Raw genomic sequence first — 16193 nt, 5'->3', positions numbered from 1 at the left:
GGCAGAATGATGAGGAGACATGTGGACAGGATGGTGATGATGAGACACAAGGGGGTAGGATGGTGATGATGAGACACATGGGGTAGTATGGTGATGATGAAACACATGGGGGCAGGAAGGTGATGATGAGACACATGGGTCAGGATGGTGATGATGAGACAAATGGGGACAGGATGGTGATGATGAGACACATGGGGACCGGATGGTGATGATGAGACACATGGGGACAGGACGGTGATGATGAGACACATGGGGGCAGGATGGATTCTATTTTTGAGGATACTGTTTTCAGTGAGGGGGGTGGTCCTGTTACTGTGCAGGGCGACAATATGTCTCTTTGTTCTTCATCTGGTATAGTGTAAAATTGGGGAATTCTGCAGAGATGAGTCCCTGGCTGGAAGAAGTGATGGCGGTCTGTGCTGGATGAAGGAGAAAAGCGAAGATGAAGGACTTCAACTAGAGACGTCACCAGTTAGTCGGTGTGTTACTTGTACACTGACACTATGCACGATATACTATGTACAGAGCTCCTGTGTATAATGTCACTGGTGATAACTGTATTACCAGTACAATGACACTATATACAGAGCTCCTGTGCATAATGTCACTAGTGAGCCCTGTATTATTTGTACACTTACACTATACACTGTATACCATGTACAGAGCTCCTGTGTATAATGGCATTTATGGTAATATTAGTATTGTGTTTTTTTATTAATGATCAGTATTGTATTATTCAGTCACTATGTGATTCTAATATGTGGTCCGGCCATGGTGTGGCGGTATTTGTTCCTTGTTTGTGATATTATTCGGTCACTAAGTGGTGGTAATATAAGGTCTAGTCATCGTGTGGCGGTATTTGTTCCTTGTATGTGGTATTATTCGGTCACTATGTGGTAGTAATATGTGGTCTGGTCATGGTGTGATGGTATTTGTTCCTTTTATGTGGTATTATTCGGTCACTATGTGGCCTGGTCATGGTGTGGCGGTATTTGTTCCTTGTATGTGGTATTATTGGTCATTTCTTAAAAAATGTATGTGACACATTCCCATAAAGAAAAATATATCAAAAAGAGTATTGGGTATTCTAAGAAATATTTAATAGGGTAGAGTAAGGCCCGGTCAGAAAAGTCTCCTTGTCGTAGTGGTGGTTTAAAAAATCTTTTGGCCAAACCAAAAGCTCCTAGCTATTTTTGTGATATGGTGTTCTATGGGAACTGTTAATGTGTGATTAGTGAGGATGTGGTACAGTAGTGGAGTTTTCCAAGAGTGGGCGGTGGGACTGTGGAAGATTCGAGGGGTGGAGGCGGAGCTGGGTGGAGTTGGAGCTGGTGTGGAGTCTCAAGGGGGCCCCAAAATTTTGCCAGTATAGGGTAGGGCCCTGAAATTCCTGATGGCAGCCCTGGCTGTGACCCGGGCACACTCCCTAGGCTTTCCAGGTCACAGCTGTGAGAGAAGATCGGCGCCATTTTTTTTTAAGCCCGCAGCTATTTTGCGAGGGTAGTATCTAAAATGGAGTTGCTCCTGTAAGGGGCCTCCTCCATCCAATGCAGACCCAATAACAGGAAGCAGCGTTGTGCTGAGGCTGCTGGAGATGAGGCTTGTGTGGAGGAGATCCTGAGAAGCCTGAGGGGATGCACAATGGAGCTGTGTGGAGATGGGAATGAGGACATAGGACTAAGTGAGAGTGGTCTGAGGATGTATGTTGGAGGGTTGCATAGGGAAATGGGTGCTGCTACCTGTATGGGGGTGGTGATGATGAGGGATTGTGCGGATAAGGGGATGATGATGAGGGGCTGTGCGGAGAAGGGAGTGATGATGTTGAGAGTCAGTGTGGAAAAGGGGGTTATGACGATGAGGGGCTGTGCAGAGAAGGGGGTGATAATGATTAGGGTCTGTGCAGAGAAGGGAGTGATGATGATGATAGGCTGTGCAGAGAAGGGGATGATATTGAAAAGGGGCTGTGTATAGAAAGGGTGATGATGAGGGGCTAAGCAGAGAAGGGGTGATGGTGATGATGAGGGGCTGTGCGGAGAAAGGGATGAAGCTGATGAGGGGCTGTGTGGAGAAGGTGATGATGATGAGAAGCTCTGCGGAGAAGGGGGTGATGATAATGATGGGCTGTGCGGAGAAGGGGATGATGGTGATGATGATGAGGGGCTGTGCAGAGAAAGGGGTAATGATGATGAGGGGCTTTGCAGAGAAGGGGGTAATGATGATGATGAGGGCTGTGCAGAGAAGGGGGTGATGATAATGATGAGGGGCTGTACGGACAAGGGTCTATAATGCAATTGGTATGCCCCAGAGAGTGCATCAAATGCCCATCACATGTGGTGTCCCCCAGAGAGTGCATCTAATGCCCATCATGAATCATGTGTTTTACGGTCCGGAGAGTGTATCCCAATGCCCATCATGTGTGGTACGCTCCAGAGAGTATATCTTATGCCATCATGTGTGGTACATCCCAGAGAGTGTATTTAATGCCGATCAAGCGTTATGTGCCCAGAATCATGTATCTAATGCCCATTACATTGCATAGAAGTGGATGGAGCAGTGTCACACAGTACACTGTTGCTCCCATAGAAGTGGACAGAGTGGTGTTACCCATTACACCGCTGCTCCCATAAAAGTGTAAGGAGAGGTGTCACACATCACACATGACAACAATGCTACCATAGAAATGGACAGAGGGGGGTCACATATTACATACATTAGATTTTGCGTATCTAATCCCATCTTGTGCGATACACTCCTCTGAGCCCTATATCTAATCCCATGATATGATAAACTACACTGAGCCCTGCATCTAATGCCAGTGCGTGTTACAATCCGCGTATCTAATCGCAGCACGTGATACACTCCACGCATTCAATCCCAGCGCATGATATGGTGAGCAGCACCAAGTAACAGAATCAGAGCTGCCAGCCATCTTTGGTGACACTTTCCACACTGCAGTGTCTCTTTGCAGTCATCAACAAAATGGTTCCACACTGTGATCCTAAACTTCAATCTATTTTATCCTTCTGCAATCGCTCAGAAGGGGAGGAGAGGAGTGATGGCAAACACATGTGAGCAGATCCCACCAACATTTACTGCAGTCGTAATTCAAGCTAGTTGTACACTTAGTTTTCATGGCAAATTTCAGCAGCTGCTCCCCTTAATGTTTAAAATTGGAAAATATCAAAACTTTTGAAATGATTTTTCATATTTTACTCCATTAAAAGCAAATGATTATATATATTTTAAAATTAAACCATTAATAATTTACTTTTTTTTCAATTGTTGAACAATTTTTGGGGATAGCACCTTCCCATTGAAGAGAACCTGCCACAAGGTCATAAGTGTCCAGTTTTTGCTCTCGCTTTATCCCCCCCTGCTCCCCTGAGAAATTCAGTTTATGCTTTTTTTAAATCTGTTACAGAGATATGGGCCTTTTTATTTAGTGATTAGTTTTCTAGTCTTTACAAATGGGTGTTGCTCACAGGATTCTCTGGCACATGTCTTTAGGCTGCTCTGCATCATTACTCTCCAAATATATACTGATAAGGAATTTAGATTGTGAGCCCCCATAGGGACAGTGATGCTGATGTCTATAAAACTCTGCGGAATATGATGGCGCTATTTAAGTAAGTAAAATAAATAATTAAATGTCTGAATCAGGCCTTAATTTCATTCTGTATCCAGCATTGAGCAGGAAACTAACAATCTTAAAAGCCAAGTGGTGCAAATGTTTAATGATACCCAATTATAACAATTATTTATTGTTAGTCAAAATATAAGCATTTAAGTAAAAGAAAATTGCCCTCGAAAGTGTCCATATCCTTTAAGAAATTCCCCCTTGTGACGACACAGTGTCACCCTGGCCACTGATGCAGGGGTGAATTATCCTTGATTATGCTAGACGTATTGTTCCTTTGTTCAGTAGGTCAAGGGACATGAGCCATTGTTTCATAGGAGCCTGTAGGTTGACTCTTGTTGCATGTTAATCTGTGGAATGCCTGCTGATTACATATTGTATCAGCCCCCCGCGGTTTACTAGTCTACACATCTTGGGAGGATAAATATGCAGGTTAATTGAACAATCAAACAATGAGGGATTACCTCCCCCCACCTTCCCCCAATCCTGTGGGAGAATGCCCTGTATGAAAGCTGTGGGATATAAAAGGGGCTTGTCTCTCTCTCCAGTGAGACTCTACAGGACATCAGCCCAAGGAATTACAGCTCCAGCTGGTGGAATACAGATCTGCTCCAGTGCCCATCACTGAACCCATGAAGACGTTTGGAGAACCCAGGTTGGGACAATCAGGTCACTTGGTCACATACTTCACTGTTCTCTGTCAGCTTTCTATGCTTGCCACTACCTCCTCTCTGTGGGTGCCCACCAAAAGCAAGGTGCTACTGGATGGGGTGGTTGGCCCTGGATGCCCCGAAGTCGCGGAGGTTCAACTTCCCAGTGAGCCAGCAGAAGGGTGAGACTTTGTAATTTGCACCATTTTTTGTACTTGCTGGGACTGTACAATATGTTGTTGACTGTTGATGATCCAATAAAGTATTACCGCAGTGTGTTACCTTCACCCTGTGTTGTCTGAGTAGTATTCTATGCACAGAAAAGGAGTACGGATGTTCAGTGGGATGAACCCTGGCCAATGCAGTCTTTCTAAAGACAGCCAGGCCAGCGGACGAGAGCACCACTTACCCTCGTGTCTCCACACCCCTTAAATAAATATTTTCAGACTAGTCGATCAAACAAATTTTAATAACCTTCATTGTAAATAACTAGAAGTTACTTTTGGTGCGCACATTGGTAGCGGCTGATCTAAACAATAGCAAGACTATACATACATGATGCGTCAGCACACTGCGACTAATGAATACATGAACTCCACTATTGCCGTAAACGTTCGAAACGTAAGGTACTTAGCGTTTTTTGATCAAATATCGCAAAAGCCATCCAACCACGTCAAGGTTTACATTTTAATATAGATGGTTCCTAACCAGAAAATGTTCTACCTCTCCATGAGCCAAACCAGCTTCATCTGAATGGCGAGTGAATAGGATACCAGGCGTAGCTCACAATTAAAGCCTTGTGTGGGAAAGATGGGTGGATCACGGTGCTGAGCACTGGAGGGGGCCAAACCCCCGATATGTACTATAAAAAAGAAAAATAGGGCCTGCACACCTTTAATATTAATTTAATGTACAGGTGCACAAATACACTATGTGGCAAATGTACAAACATATAAATACACTATGCGTCAGCACACTTAATGAACTCCAATACTGCAATATTGCTGTAAACATTAAAAACTAAATGTCCTACCTCTCTATGTGTCATTTAGTGGTTAGGGACCATCTATATGAAAAGGTCACCTTGACGTGGTTGAATGACTTTTGCACTCTTTGATTAAAAAATGGTAACTAAGTACCTTATGTTTTTAATGTTTACAGCAATATTGGAATTCATGCATTCATTAATCTCAGTGTACTGATGCATCATGTATTTATATGTTTGTATATTGGCCACATACCATATTTGTGCATCTGTACATTAATTTAATACTAAAGGTGTGTAGGCACTATTTTTCTTTTTTGTAAACAATAGCAAAAATCACTGAACTGCCCATGAGGAACAGCCACATGTGTACTGAGGTAACTGAGCACGAATAAGGACGGGGTCCATAAGAAGGTTTTTAGTTTACACTTTTAAATATTTAGGATCCATTGTATTCTTTGGTGAGTGCAGAAATCATGTTCACAGTGTTTTTGTTTTTACACTTTATTGTTCAGCTACTGCATCATTCGGAATGAAGTTGTGGCTTTTCTGGTATATCTGACTACAGTGTGATATTACATAACATGTTCTCATAAATCAGCCTTATATAATCCACTACAAATCTCAAGTGGATTAGCACCTGCAGTTCTCTCACATTCTGTAGAAAAATAACTCAATGATTGAAAGCCTGCTGTGGTAGCAGATGGCGCCTCCTCATACATATTATAAACTGTGTACATTTGATGTGAAGGTGTTACATGCAGAAAAGCTGCACAAAACTGGAGGCTTCTTGTGGATGTAAGATTTAGTGTGATTTACCTATTTTGTGGTACAGCTCAGGCAACTGGACTTCAACTTTCTCTCTTTGGAAAAGATGATATTCTGCTTGTTCACAAACTGGAGGGATCATATTGAATTGTCGTGCTACAGAGTAAGCTTCCTGCAAACATACAGTGCATAGTGTGTTCATCATACTGCAATATATCCGTAAATATGCTACAACATCAATTTAAAAAAAGCTGGGATGCTGTGTAAAATATAAAAACAAAAATGTAATGATTTGGAAATCTCTTATAGCCATATTGTATTCACAACAGAACATAGAAAACAAATTAGAAGTTGAATATTAGACATTTTTCCATTTAATTTCAATAAATTAACTCCGTTAGAAAGTGATGGCAGCATATATACAGTGGCGACCAAAAGTTTTGCATTTTTTTTAAAAGTGTCATTGCTTCTGTCTGGTTGTTATGAAGCCATTTCCCTGGTGATGAATTGAAAGTGCATGAAGTTGTCATCATGCAAGACCTTAATTTTAACCAAAATGCTTTTGAATACGGGTATGGTCATTTAATTAAAGAAAACGGACTGCCAAAAGTTTTGTATATACTATTTATTGATCACAACATAGGGAGTAATTCATTGTTTACAATGCCATAACTTAGTATTTTGTAGCATAACCTCTTGCTTTAATTACTGAACTACACCGATGGGGCACTGAAGCCACTCGGGTATTCAAGACATCTTGAGGGATCTTTCTCCATTCCATTTGCAAATCTGCAAATAATTCATCTTTATTGCTATAGGTACAGGCCCCAACTCGTCGCCCTAACTCATCCCAAAGGTGCTCTATAGGGTGTAAATCAGGTGATTGGCTTGGCCAATGCAACAGGAGAACATTTTCCTTTGCTAACCAATTTTCGGACTAAATTGGATGTGTGCTTAGGATCATTATCTTGCAGGAATTTCCATCCCTGCCTACTTTGGTTTTCTCATGTGGCAGCATTACATTCTCCAGTATATCCTTGTACATGGTAACATTCATATTTCCATTAATTCTATGCAGAGGGCCAATGGCAGATGCAGAAAAGCAGCCCCAAACCATGACATTGCCACCACCATGTTGCACTATAGGTGTTTGGTACCTTACATCATTACGTTTTCCAATTGGGCTGTATATATAGTGCTTGCCATCACTACCAAAAAGATTGAACTTGGATTTATCCGACTACAACACCAATCTGTCTATTTCCATTGGCTGTGTTCTTTGGCAAACTCAAGTCGGACTTTCCGGTTCTTTGCAGAGATGAAAGGCTTCTTGACTGGAACTCATGCATTCAACCCTACTGCTCTTAGCCGTCACACCACAGTTTGGTCACTCACTTTGACCCCATATTCTTCATTCATTTCGTGTGAAATCTGTGCAGCACTTTTATGGACATCAGATACTGATTTTTTCTTAATAATGTCATCAACTCTGGAGGAAATTTTCTGTGGTTGTCCACTTTTAGGTTTGTCAGCTGTTCCATAACCTTCTTTTTCTTTCTTTAATATATGTGACACTTGACTCTGAGAACAGTTGAACAGTTGAATTCCATAGCTACCTCTTTTTGGCTTTTGCCTAGCTTCAGTCTCAGAATATTAAGCTTCCTGACATCTAGTGATAAATTTGGCTTTGTCTTTGCCATGCTTTAACCTAAAAACACACACATAAATTATTTTTTTTAGGCAAAATTCAACTACCCATGACAAAATATGCAAACCATTTGGCCCAGCAAATATTGAAAACTAACACATAAAGGGATAAAACAATGTCAAACACAATTTTCATCCTTATAGCTGACAACCATTTGCTTCTGGTTTACTAAAATCACCAAGAAAATGGCTTCACAACAACCAAACAGAAGTAACCACACTTTTAAAAAAAATCCAAAACTTTTGGTCACCGCTATATATAAAAAAAAAGCTGGAAAAGTAATTGGTATTGAAGGAAAACAGCAGGAGGGTAAATTTTCAACTAAATCATATGACTGTATATAAAAAAAAGAGTATGTTAAAGAGGCAGAGTCTCTCAGAAGCAAATATGGTCAGAGGTTTACCAATCTGTGAACGACTGCAACTGAAAATTATAGAACAATTTCAGAAAAATATTTTTCAACATAAAGTTAGAAAGACTTTGAATATCCCACTATCCACAGTACATAATATCATCAAAATATTTAGAGATTCTGGAGAAATTCATGTGCACAAGGGACAAAACCGACAGTCAATAACCTGTGGTCATGATTTAGGGGCCCTCAGGCAGCACTACATTAAAAACAGGATCATTTGGTCATGCAAATTGCTGAATGGTCTCAGGTATACATCCAGAAATCATTGTCTGTGAACACGTTTTGCTGTGCAATCCACAAATGAAAGGGAAAGCTCTATCATGCAAAGAAGAAGCCCTATATCAACACAATCCAGAAACACTACCGTCTTCTTTGGGCAAAAGTTCATTTAAAATGGAGTGAGGCAAAACGGAAAACTGTTCTAGGGTCCGATGAATCAAAATATGAACGTCTTTATGGAAACCACAGATGCTGTGTCCTGTTGACTCAAGGGGAGAAGGACCATCCAGCTTGTTGTCACCGCACAGTTCAAAAGCCTGTATCTCTAATGGTATGGGGTTACATTGGTGCCTATGGCATGGACAGCTTACAAATCAATGCTGAGCATGATTTGGAGGTTTTAGAACAACATATGCTCTCTTCCAGACTACATCTATTTCAGGGAAGAACTTGCATATTTCAAAAAGACAATGCTTAACCATGTATTACATCCATCACAACAGCATGGCTTTGCAGGAGAAGAAGAGTTCGGATTATGAACCGGCCACCTGCAGTCCAGACCTTTCACCAATAGAAAACATTTGGTTCATTGTGAAATAAAAATCCAACGAAGAAGACCCAGGACTGTGAAGCATCTAGAATCCTACATCAGACAAGAATGGGACAATATTCCTGACCTAAAACTCAATCAATTTGTCTCCTAACTTCACATGTATTTGCAGACTGTTGTAAAAAGAAGAGGGGATCCAACACAATGGTACATGTGGCCCTGCCCCAACTTCTTTTTCAGATGTGTTGCTCCCATTAATTTCTCAATGAGCTATTTTTTTAAAATGAAATGGAGAAATGTCTAATTATCACCTTCTGATTTGTGTTCTATGTTGTGCTGTAAATAAAATATGGTTTGTGATTTCCAAACCATTGCATTGAAGTTTTCTTTACATTTTACGCAATGTCCCAACTTTTTTTTGAATTGTGATTGTATATTATGAGAAATATTATGACACAGAAGTCTTCCCTTTTCAATATGACCTATATTTTTCATATTTTACCTATAAAATATAACACAGGTTTTCCAAATGATTACAGCATGTAAAGTACACAGTTATAACTCACCTATATAACTCAAGTGAGAAGGTAACTCCACCTAATACCTAATATTTGGCTGCACCACCTTTCCCATTTAGATATAAAGGTTACAGTTAAATGCCTCGAATAGTTAACTTGCTTTAGGTGAAGTTCCCTGGATAGTCCTCTTATGAATTTTTTGGCATCTTGTAAAATTCAGAGTTCCTTTAAAGGATATTCCAAGATCTCCGTAGAATGGGTGATAACTTACTGATCGCTGGGCGTTTGACCACTTGGACCCACTGTAATTGTGATATGGAAGCTCTGGATCCCTAGAACAGTCTGTCTCAAATGGTATGTAGGTGTACAGACTGGACCTCTGCTATATTTTCTATGGGATTGCCAGAGAAAGCCGAGTATAGTGCTCAGCTATTTCCCGTAGAGCCCCATTATTGAAAATCACTGAGGGTCTCAGCTATAGAATCCACAGAGATCAGTAAGTCTCCTATCCAAAGAACACTGGATAACTTTCAATTATAGGAATACCCATTTAAAGGGAATCTGTCAGCAGGTTTTTGGACCTCATCTGAGAGCAGCATAATGTAGGAAACGAGACCCTGATTCCCAGTGATGTATCAGTTAGATTAGTGGGTGCAGCAGTTGCGACACTATGAGAGTTTTTAGATGTAGCAAGTAGCAGAGCTCAGAAAGCTAACCATACCCACACCACAGTGTGGTGGGACCACTTGGCAGGAGGGAGCTAGTCTGGGCAGTGATAATCTCCTGGTGATAAAACACTCATTGTACATAAACAACAAACGCAGCCTAATAAGTGACATACCGCTAAAATCAGTGTCTCAGCCCCTACCTCATGCTGTCCTCAGATTATATAGCAAAAGCCTGCTGACAGATTCCCTTTAGCAACTGAAATTTATCTAAGTTTGAAAATTTACACTCCATTCAATGGGACTTTGTAAGAAACTTTTTTTGAAAACGTCTAATAAGGTTAGGAAATAACAATAAAAGAATCAAACTTACTCCACTAATTCCCTATCACTCAAGTTCCCACTCTCCCTAGGTCCGCCATAGGTCTCTACCTTGTTAAAGTAGGAAGTAGATACCAGCATGGAACCATGGAAGCATCAGCACCGGAGTGACAGAAGATCAGTAAGGTGAGTATGACCTTTATTTTTTTTTGTTATTTGAAGCTTATCCTTCCCTTACTTCAACTTTCAACCCTTATTTTTAGTAATGCCCTAAGACTTTAAGTTCTTAGGAACTAAATTAACCCCTTCGTGACTTTCGATTTTTTCGTTTTTCAGATCAGCTGTCATGTGCCCGGTAACATGTGGGCTAATCGCCGGAGCATGGAGTGCAGGGATACCACCTTGGACATACTCATATGTCCAAGGCGGTAAAGGGGGTTAAAGGGAATCTGTCACCAGGTTTGGCCAATATGAGATACGGCCATCACCTTTCAGGCATGATATACAGCATTCTATAAACCCGACAAAGAAAGAGAAGAAAGAGAAGAAAGGGAGCTTTTATTATACTCATCTGGGGGGCGGTCTGGTCCGATGGGTGTCGCTCATCTTGGTAGCGCATCCCATCTTCTTACGATCACCGTCCTCCTTCTTGCTTCGTGTGAATGACGCGTCCCTTCGTCATCCACACAGTCTCTCCGGCATCGCGATTCTGCACAGGGCAGAGCAAAGTACTGCAGTGCGCAGGTGCCGGGGCTCTTTCACCTTTCCCGGCACCTGCGCACTGCAGTACTTTGCTCAGTCCTTAACAGGGCAGAGAAGTACACCTGTGTAGGATCGTGATCCTGGGACGACTGTGTGGATGACATAGGGATGCGTCATCCACACGAAGCAAGAAGTAGGATGCCGATCATAAGAAGAAGGGAGGTGGCGGACCAAGATAAGCGGCACCCATCGGACCAGACCGCCCCCCCCAGGGAAGTAGAATAAAAGCTCCATTTTTCTCTTTCAGGTCAGGTTGGGGGCAGATATAGAGCATTATAGAATGTTGTATATCAGGGCTGAAAGGTGGTGGTCATATCTCATATCGGCCAAACCTGGTGACAGGTTCCCTTTAACACTAAATTACCTTCAACTCCTGTGTGACTTCAATAACAACAAACAAGACTACAACCTTACACCTACTGTACAGACCTATCCTAGAACATGTAATAGTAACTAGTAGTATCACCAAATTGTTTGTAAACTTCTATCGCTTGTATTAACCCCAACATTTTATCATACATTGCTAGTAATATTAACTCTAGTTTATATCCCACTTTTAGCGACCATTTGAACTGCGAGTTGTTTTAAAGTAATGATATGTGTATACTGTACCATAATCTCCATGGCACTCCAGCGTGACGTCCCCCAGTACATGGCCATCCCTTGGTTAATTACGTGGGACATTGCTCTGACAATTTCTAAGTAACAAAGACAAAAAACAGTTCCATATAAATGTGATATCTGATTTATGGTTGATGTCGATATTGTACAAACAACAGATCGCTCTATGAGAAGAGAACACCATTATAACCTTGGGTAGACTTGAGAAGAAGACATCATCATTTTATTACCCAATACCTTGCCTTATAGACTGTTTAAAAATCACTAGGGAGAAGATTGGGGAAAGAAAATTACTTGGCTTAGGACGATTGTATTTTCATGGTTTATTTTGCTAGTTATAGTACATAAATTATGTTTTTTATCATGTACATATACATAAAGTTTCCAAAAAGTCACAGAGTCACTAAGATTTGTTCGCTGGGGTTGAATGAGATTAGTAAAATATGACTTTTCCACTTTTTTTCCATAGGTTTTAACTGGGGCTTCATCTCTACCTTAATTGGGTGAAGGGTTGACACAAACCACAGGCATGAAAAAAGCAGACAATGATTAAAACCATTAATTTTTTGCATTAAATGGTAGAAGATACAAACTCAAGTTTTCAAGAACCAACAATTCATTCATCAGATAAGGTGATGAATGATTATTTTTAGTTGGCTCATAGTTATCCTCATTGTAGTTTAAACATCATAAAAAATGTGTCCGCCATGAAATGTGCAGAAGTAATATTTACCTTTCATAAGTTTTACATATTCGTGCATGATCTAAATAAGGACAATCAGTATTGTGTAACATATTAAAGTTATGAGACCTGCATGGCAAATATTGGCTTCTACAACCAGTTTGCATTTGTCCTTAATTAATTAATTACCATAATCTACTCATTTATTAATTGTTTTGGCTTCTCTGTAGCTACTGGCTCAGTGGTTAGCACTGTTATTTTGCAGCACCGGGGTCCTGTGTTCAAATCCCACCAAGAACAACATCTGCAAGGAGTTTGTATGTTCTCCCAGACAGGGAATGTATATTGTGAGCGACAATGGGACAGTGATGTTTATGTCTGTAAAGTGCAGCGGAATATGATGGGGTAATATATGCAAGAAAAATAAATGAAAAAAAGAAAATAAATGAAAACATTGCTGCTCATTTGAACACCAGGGGGCAGTGTTGTTATAAAGGGAACTCTGCAATGTGCAGCTGAGCTTATTGTAATATATGTTTTTTTTTAATCATTTATTTTAACTTGATATGAATCACTTCTATGTGGTCAGATGTGATGCTAAAAATTCTGTATACACAATAATTTAGATAAATATATCGATCATCAATTTTTTTCTATTAAAAAGCTTCTCTTTCCAATTTTAGAAGAATCAGGTTGACGGGATTTTCGAACTCTCAACAATTCTGATATACTCACTGCTTAAATTCAGCACTTGTCACTGAGCTGCTACTGTCCCGGTGATAGGATCTATGTCCATCATTGCTTACTGATAATTTATCTGTTTGCCTATCCTCAAGATATGTCATCAATATCAGATAGGTGAGGGTCCAACACCGTCATCACCCTAATTAATCACCTGCAAAAAAATACAGAAAAAATCCTCCCCCTAAACTTTTCCTACCCTTTACACATGAGAAATGGATAGCACTCAGATGACACAAGGATGCCATTATAATGATAATGATGTCCATATTTTACATGGTCCCATTCAGTTTGAACTACAAATTTGATCAAGGACAGAAATGGCTTTTTTATTTGTGGATAATCTGTAAGCAGAAAAGAAAAGACATGAAAAACACAAATAGAATATGTACAAGAAAAAAAAACAGAAGTCTGAATGAGGCCCAACTCTTTAATAAAGGGGAGTGGGAGTCTTATTTATGTTGATAAAGAAACTTTTCAGACATTCTAGATTTTGCAAGTTGCAAACTTTACAGCCATTTTCACTCAATGGTGACTAGTATGTTAGAAAACATACTGATATGGAATCTAGATTATGGGCCACGATGGGGACAGTGATGATGATGTCTGTAAATTGTTGTGGAATTAATGGCGCTATATAAGAGAGTAAAATAAATACATTTACGAACAATTTTCCTACTTTTAACTCCTGATCTGCTCTAACATCAATTGTCCAAGATTTATCATTACAATGTAGGGTTACATACATTATTAAATACATTAGCCGCATTTAATAATGTGCTTTGACTGCAGCGGACATGGTGTCATTCTTGCCCCTCGTGCTGTCATAGGCACTATGCCAGCTACTTCTGTTTAGACTGTCAGCCCATTCTTATGAATTTATAATTGCAAACATCAAAGAAGCAAATGTAAGCACAAGTGGCAAAGAAGATTAAGAAAAGGGACTGAATTCCTGCATGCAGCGCTTTAACTTATGGCGTGAGCCCAGGCTTTCATCAGGCGGACTCTTGGAGTTACCCACATGATGATTTGTTTAATTCTTAGCAGAAAACCTACGGTAATTCATTTTCCATACATTTGTGAACACTGGACCTTTTTGAAGTCTGTGAATGAAATTATTTTTATTTTTGATCCTTACTTTTAGGAAATGCCATTAGTGATAAAGTGCTTTTCATAACCCTCCTCAAACCAGTGCTAGTCAAAGTTTCTTTTAAAGGTTTTATTAATTTGTGAAAGTGTTTTTTTTTGGTCTATTAAAATACTGACAGTGGCAAGTCATGGTGATAAAAGAGAAAAGGAAGGTATACACAGACCAGGAATATGCTCCCCTCTCCAGAGCTTCTGTTCTGACGGCCCTCGTGGGACCTCTAGTGATGATGTCACCACCACCAGTCACCTGACCACTGCAGCCACTGATTGGCTGCCAGATCAGGAGACTTGTGGTTGGGACTTCATAACTTCCCACATTGGCAGGGACTGTGGAGTGGATTTCCCGGGTGAGTAGATCTTGTTTTGTGAAAAAAAGCTGAGAGAGGCGTACCGGCACTATCTGAAATCCAACCATGCTGCTTGTCCTGACACTTTGGAACAATACAGGAAGCCAAACGATAGGGTCTCTGGGTGTGAGCCAAAAGTCTCAGACAGGGAATACATGAAAAGTATAGGAAATGAGGCTGCACTCTCCATCGCTTTAAAATTCTTCTCTTTATTCAAAAAATATTAAAAGAGCATGTTGCAGGAATGAGCGGAATACTTGTTGTGGATAACGGTCGTTTTGCAGTTATATATATATATAATGTATTTGAAAAAGTCACATAATTTAAAATACATAGTGTCAGTAGAAGCACCTTAAGAATGTTTGGATAATGGTAGCACATATGGCCATAAATAAATAGCTAAGCCAAAACCTATTCACAAACAATATAGCCAAGATAGAGGTATAAAAAATGATATATATTAGTTATATTAAATAAAACAAAAGGTTAAAAATAAGAGGAGTACACAAAAGGGGGGAGGGAGCAACACATAACAGAAGGAGGAGATGAGATGAATAAAAGCTAGTATGTGATCACAATATGCAGGATATATATATGAAGGGTAAAGTGCTATAATAGCCATAGTCCGAGAATAGATATCCAAACTGTGATCAATACATAGTAGGGGAAATAATACATGTGGCCTAAGTATTCAAACCTGTAGTTATCTCCTGCTGCAATGGTGCCAGGTCCCAAATTATATTGTTAAAGACATCAGAATGTATGGGCTCCTGGTAGGTATACATGTGTTTGTATGTATGTGTTTTTTGTATGCATGTGCCTGTATGAAGGTGCTCTGTGCCTATGTATACACATATATCTATACGTATGTATGTGCTCTTTGCATGCATGTGTCTGTATGAAGGTGCTCTGTGTATACACATATGTCTATATGTATGTATGTGCTCTGTGTATACATGTGTGTATGTGTGCTGTGTATACATATACAGTACAGACCAAAAGTTTGGACACACCTTCTCATTTAAAGATTTTTCTGTATTTTCATGACTATGAAAATTGTACATTCACACTGAAGGCATCAAAACTATGAATTAACACATGTGGAATTATATACTTAACAAAAAAGTGTGAAACAACTGAAAATATGTCTTATATTCTAGGTTCTTAAAAGTAGCCACCTTTTGCTTTGATTACTGCTTTGCACACTCTTGGCATTCTCTTGATGAGCTTCAAGAGGTAGTCACCGGAAATGGTTTTCACTTCACAGGTGTGCCCTGTCAGGTTTAAGAAGTGTCATTTGTTGCCTTATAAATGGGGTTGGGACGATCAGTTGTGTTGTGCAGAAGTCTGGTGGATACACAGCTGATAGTCCTACTGAATAGACTGTTAGAATTTGTATTATGGCAAGAAAAAAGCAGCTAAGTAAAGTAAAACGAGTGGCCATCATTACTTTAA

The 16193-nt window shown here is 40.0% G+C and overlaps 1 protein-coding gene across 3 annotated transcripts in view; it reads right to left on the bottom strand.

Moving 5' to 3' along the window:
- KCNAB1 (potassium voltage-gated channel subfamily A regulatory beta subunit 1) overlaps positions 1–16193 on the bottom strand; it is a 552388-nt gene that overhangs the window by 33280 nt on the left and 502915 nt on the right. For all 3 annotated transcript variants that reach the window (XM_073674769.1, XM_073674770.1, XM_073674771.1), the window contains exons 9-10: positions 11811–11896; positions 6092–6212 (exon numbers count right to left, since the gene is read on the bottom strand). In XM_073674769.1, the coding sequence (XP_073530870.1) occupies positions 6092–6212; positions 11811–11896 (207 nt within the window). The remainder of the gene's footprint in view (positions 1–6091; positions 6213–11810; positions 11897–16193) is intronic.

This window comes from Phyllobates terribilis, unplaced genomic scaffold (genome assembly GCF_046119375.1).
Source record: "Phyllobates terribilis strain yellow unplaced genomic scaffold, ASM4611937v1 Scaffold_3__8_contigs__length_932513732, whole genome shotgun sequence".
In the NCBI taxonomy this organism is placed as follows: domain Eukaryota; kingdom Metazoa; phylum Chordata; class Amphibia; order Anura; family Dendrobatidae; genus Phyllobates; species Phyllobates terribilis.
Note: the sequence above shows the minus strand (reverse complement) of the source record. Positions and strands in the feature narration are given on the sequence as shown.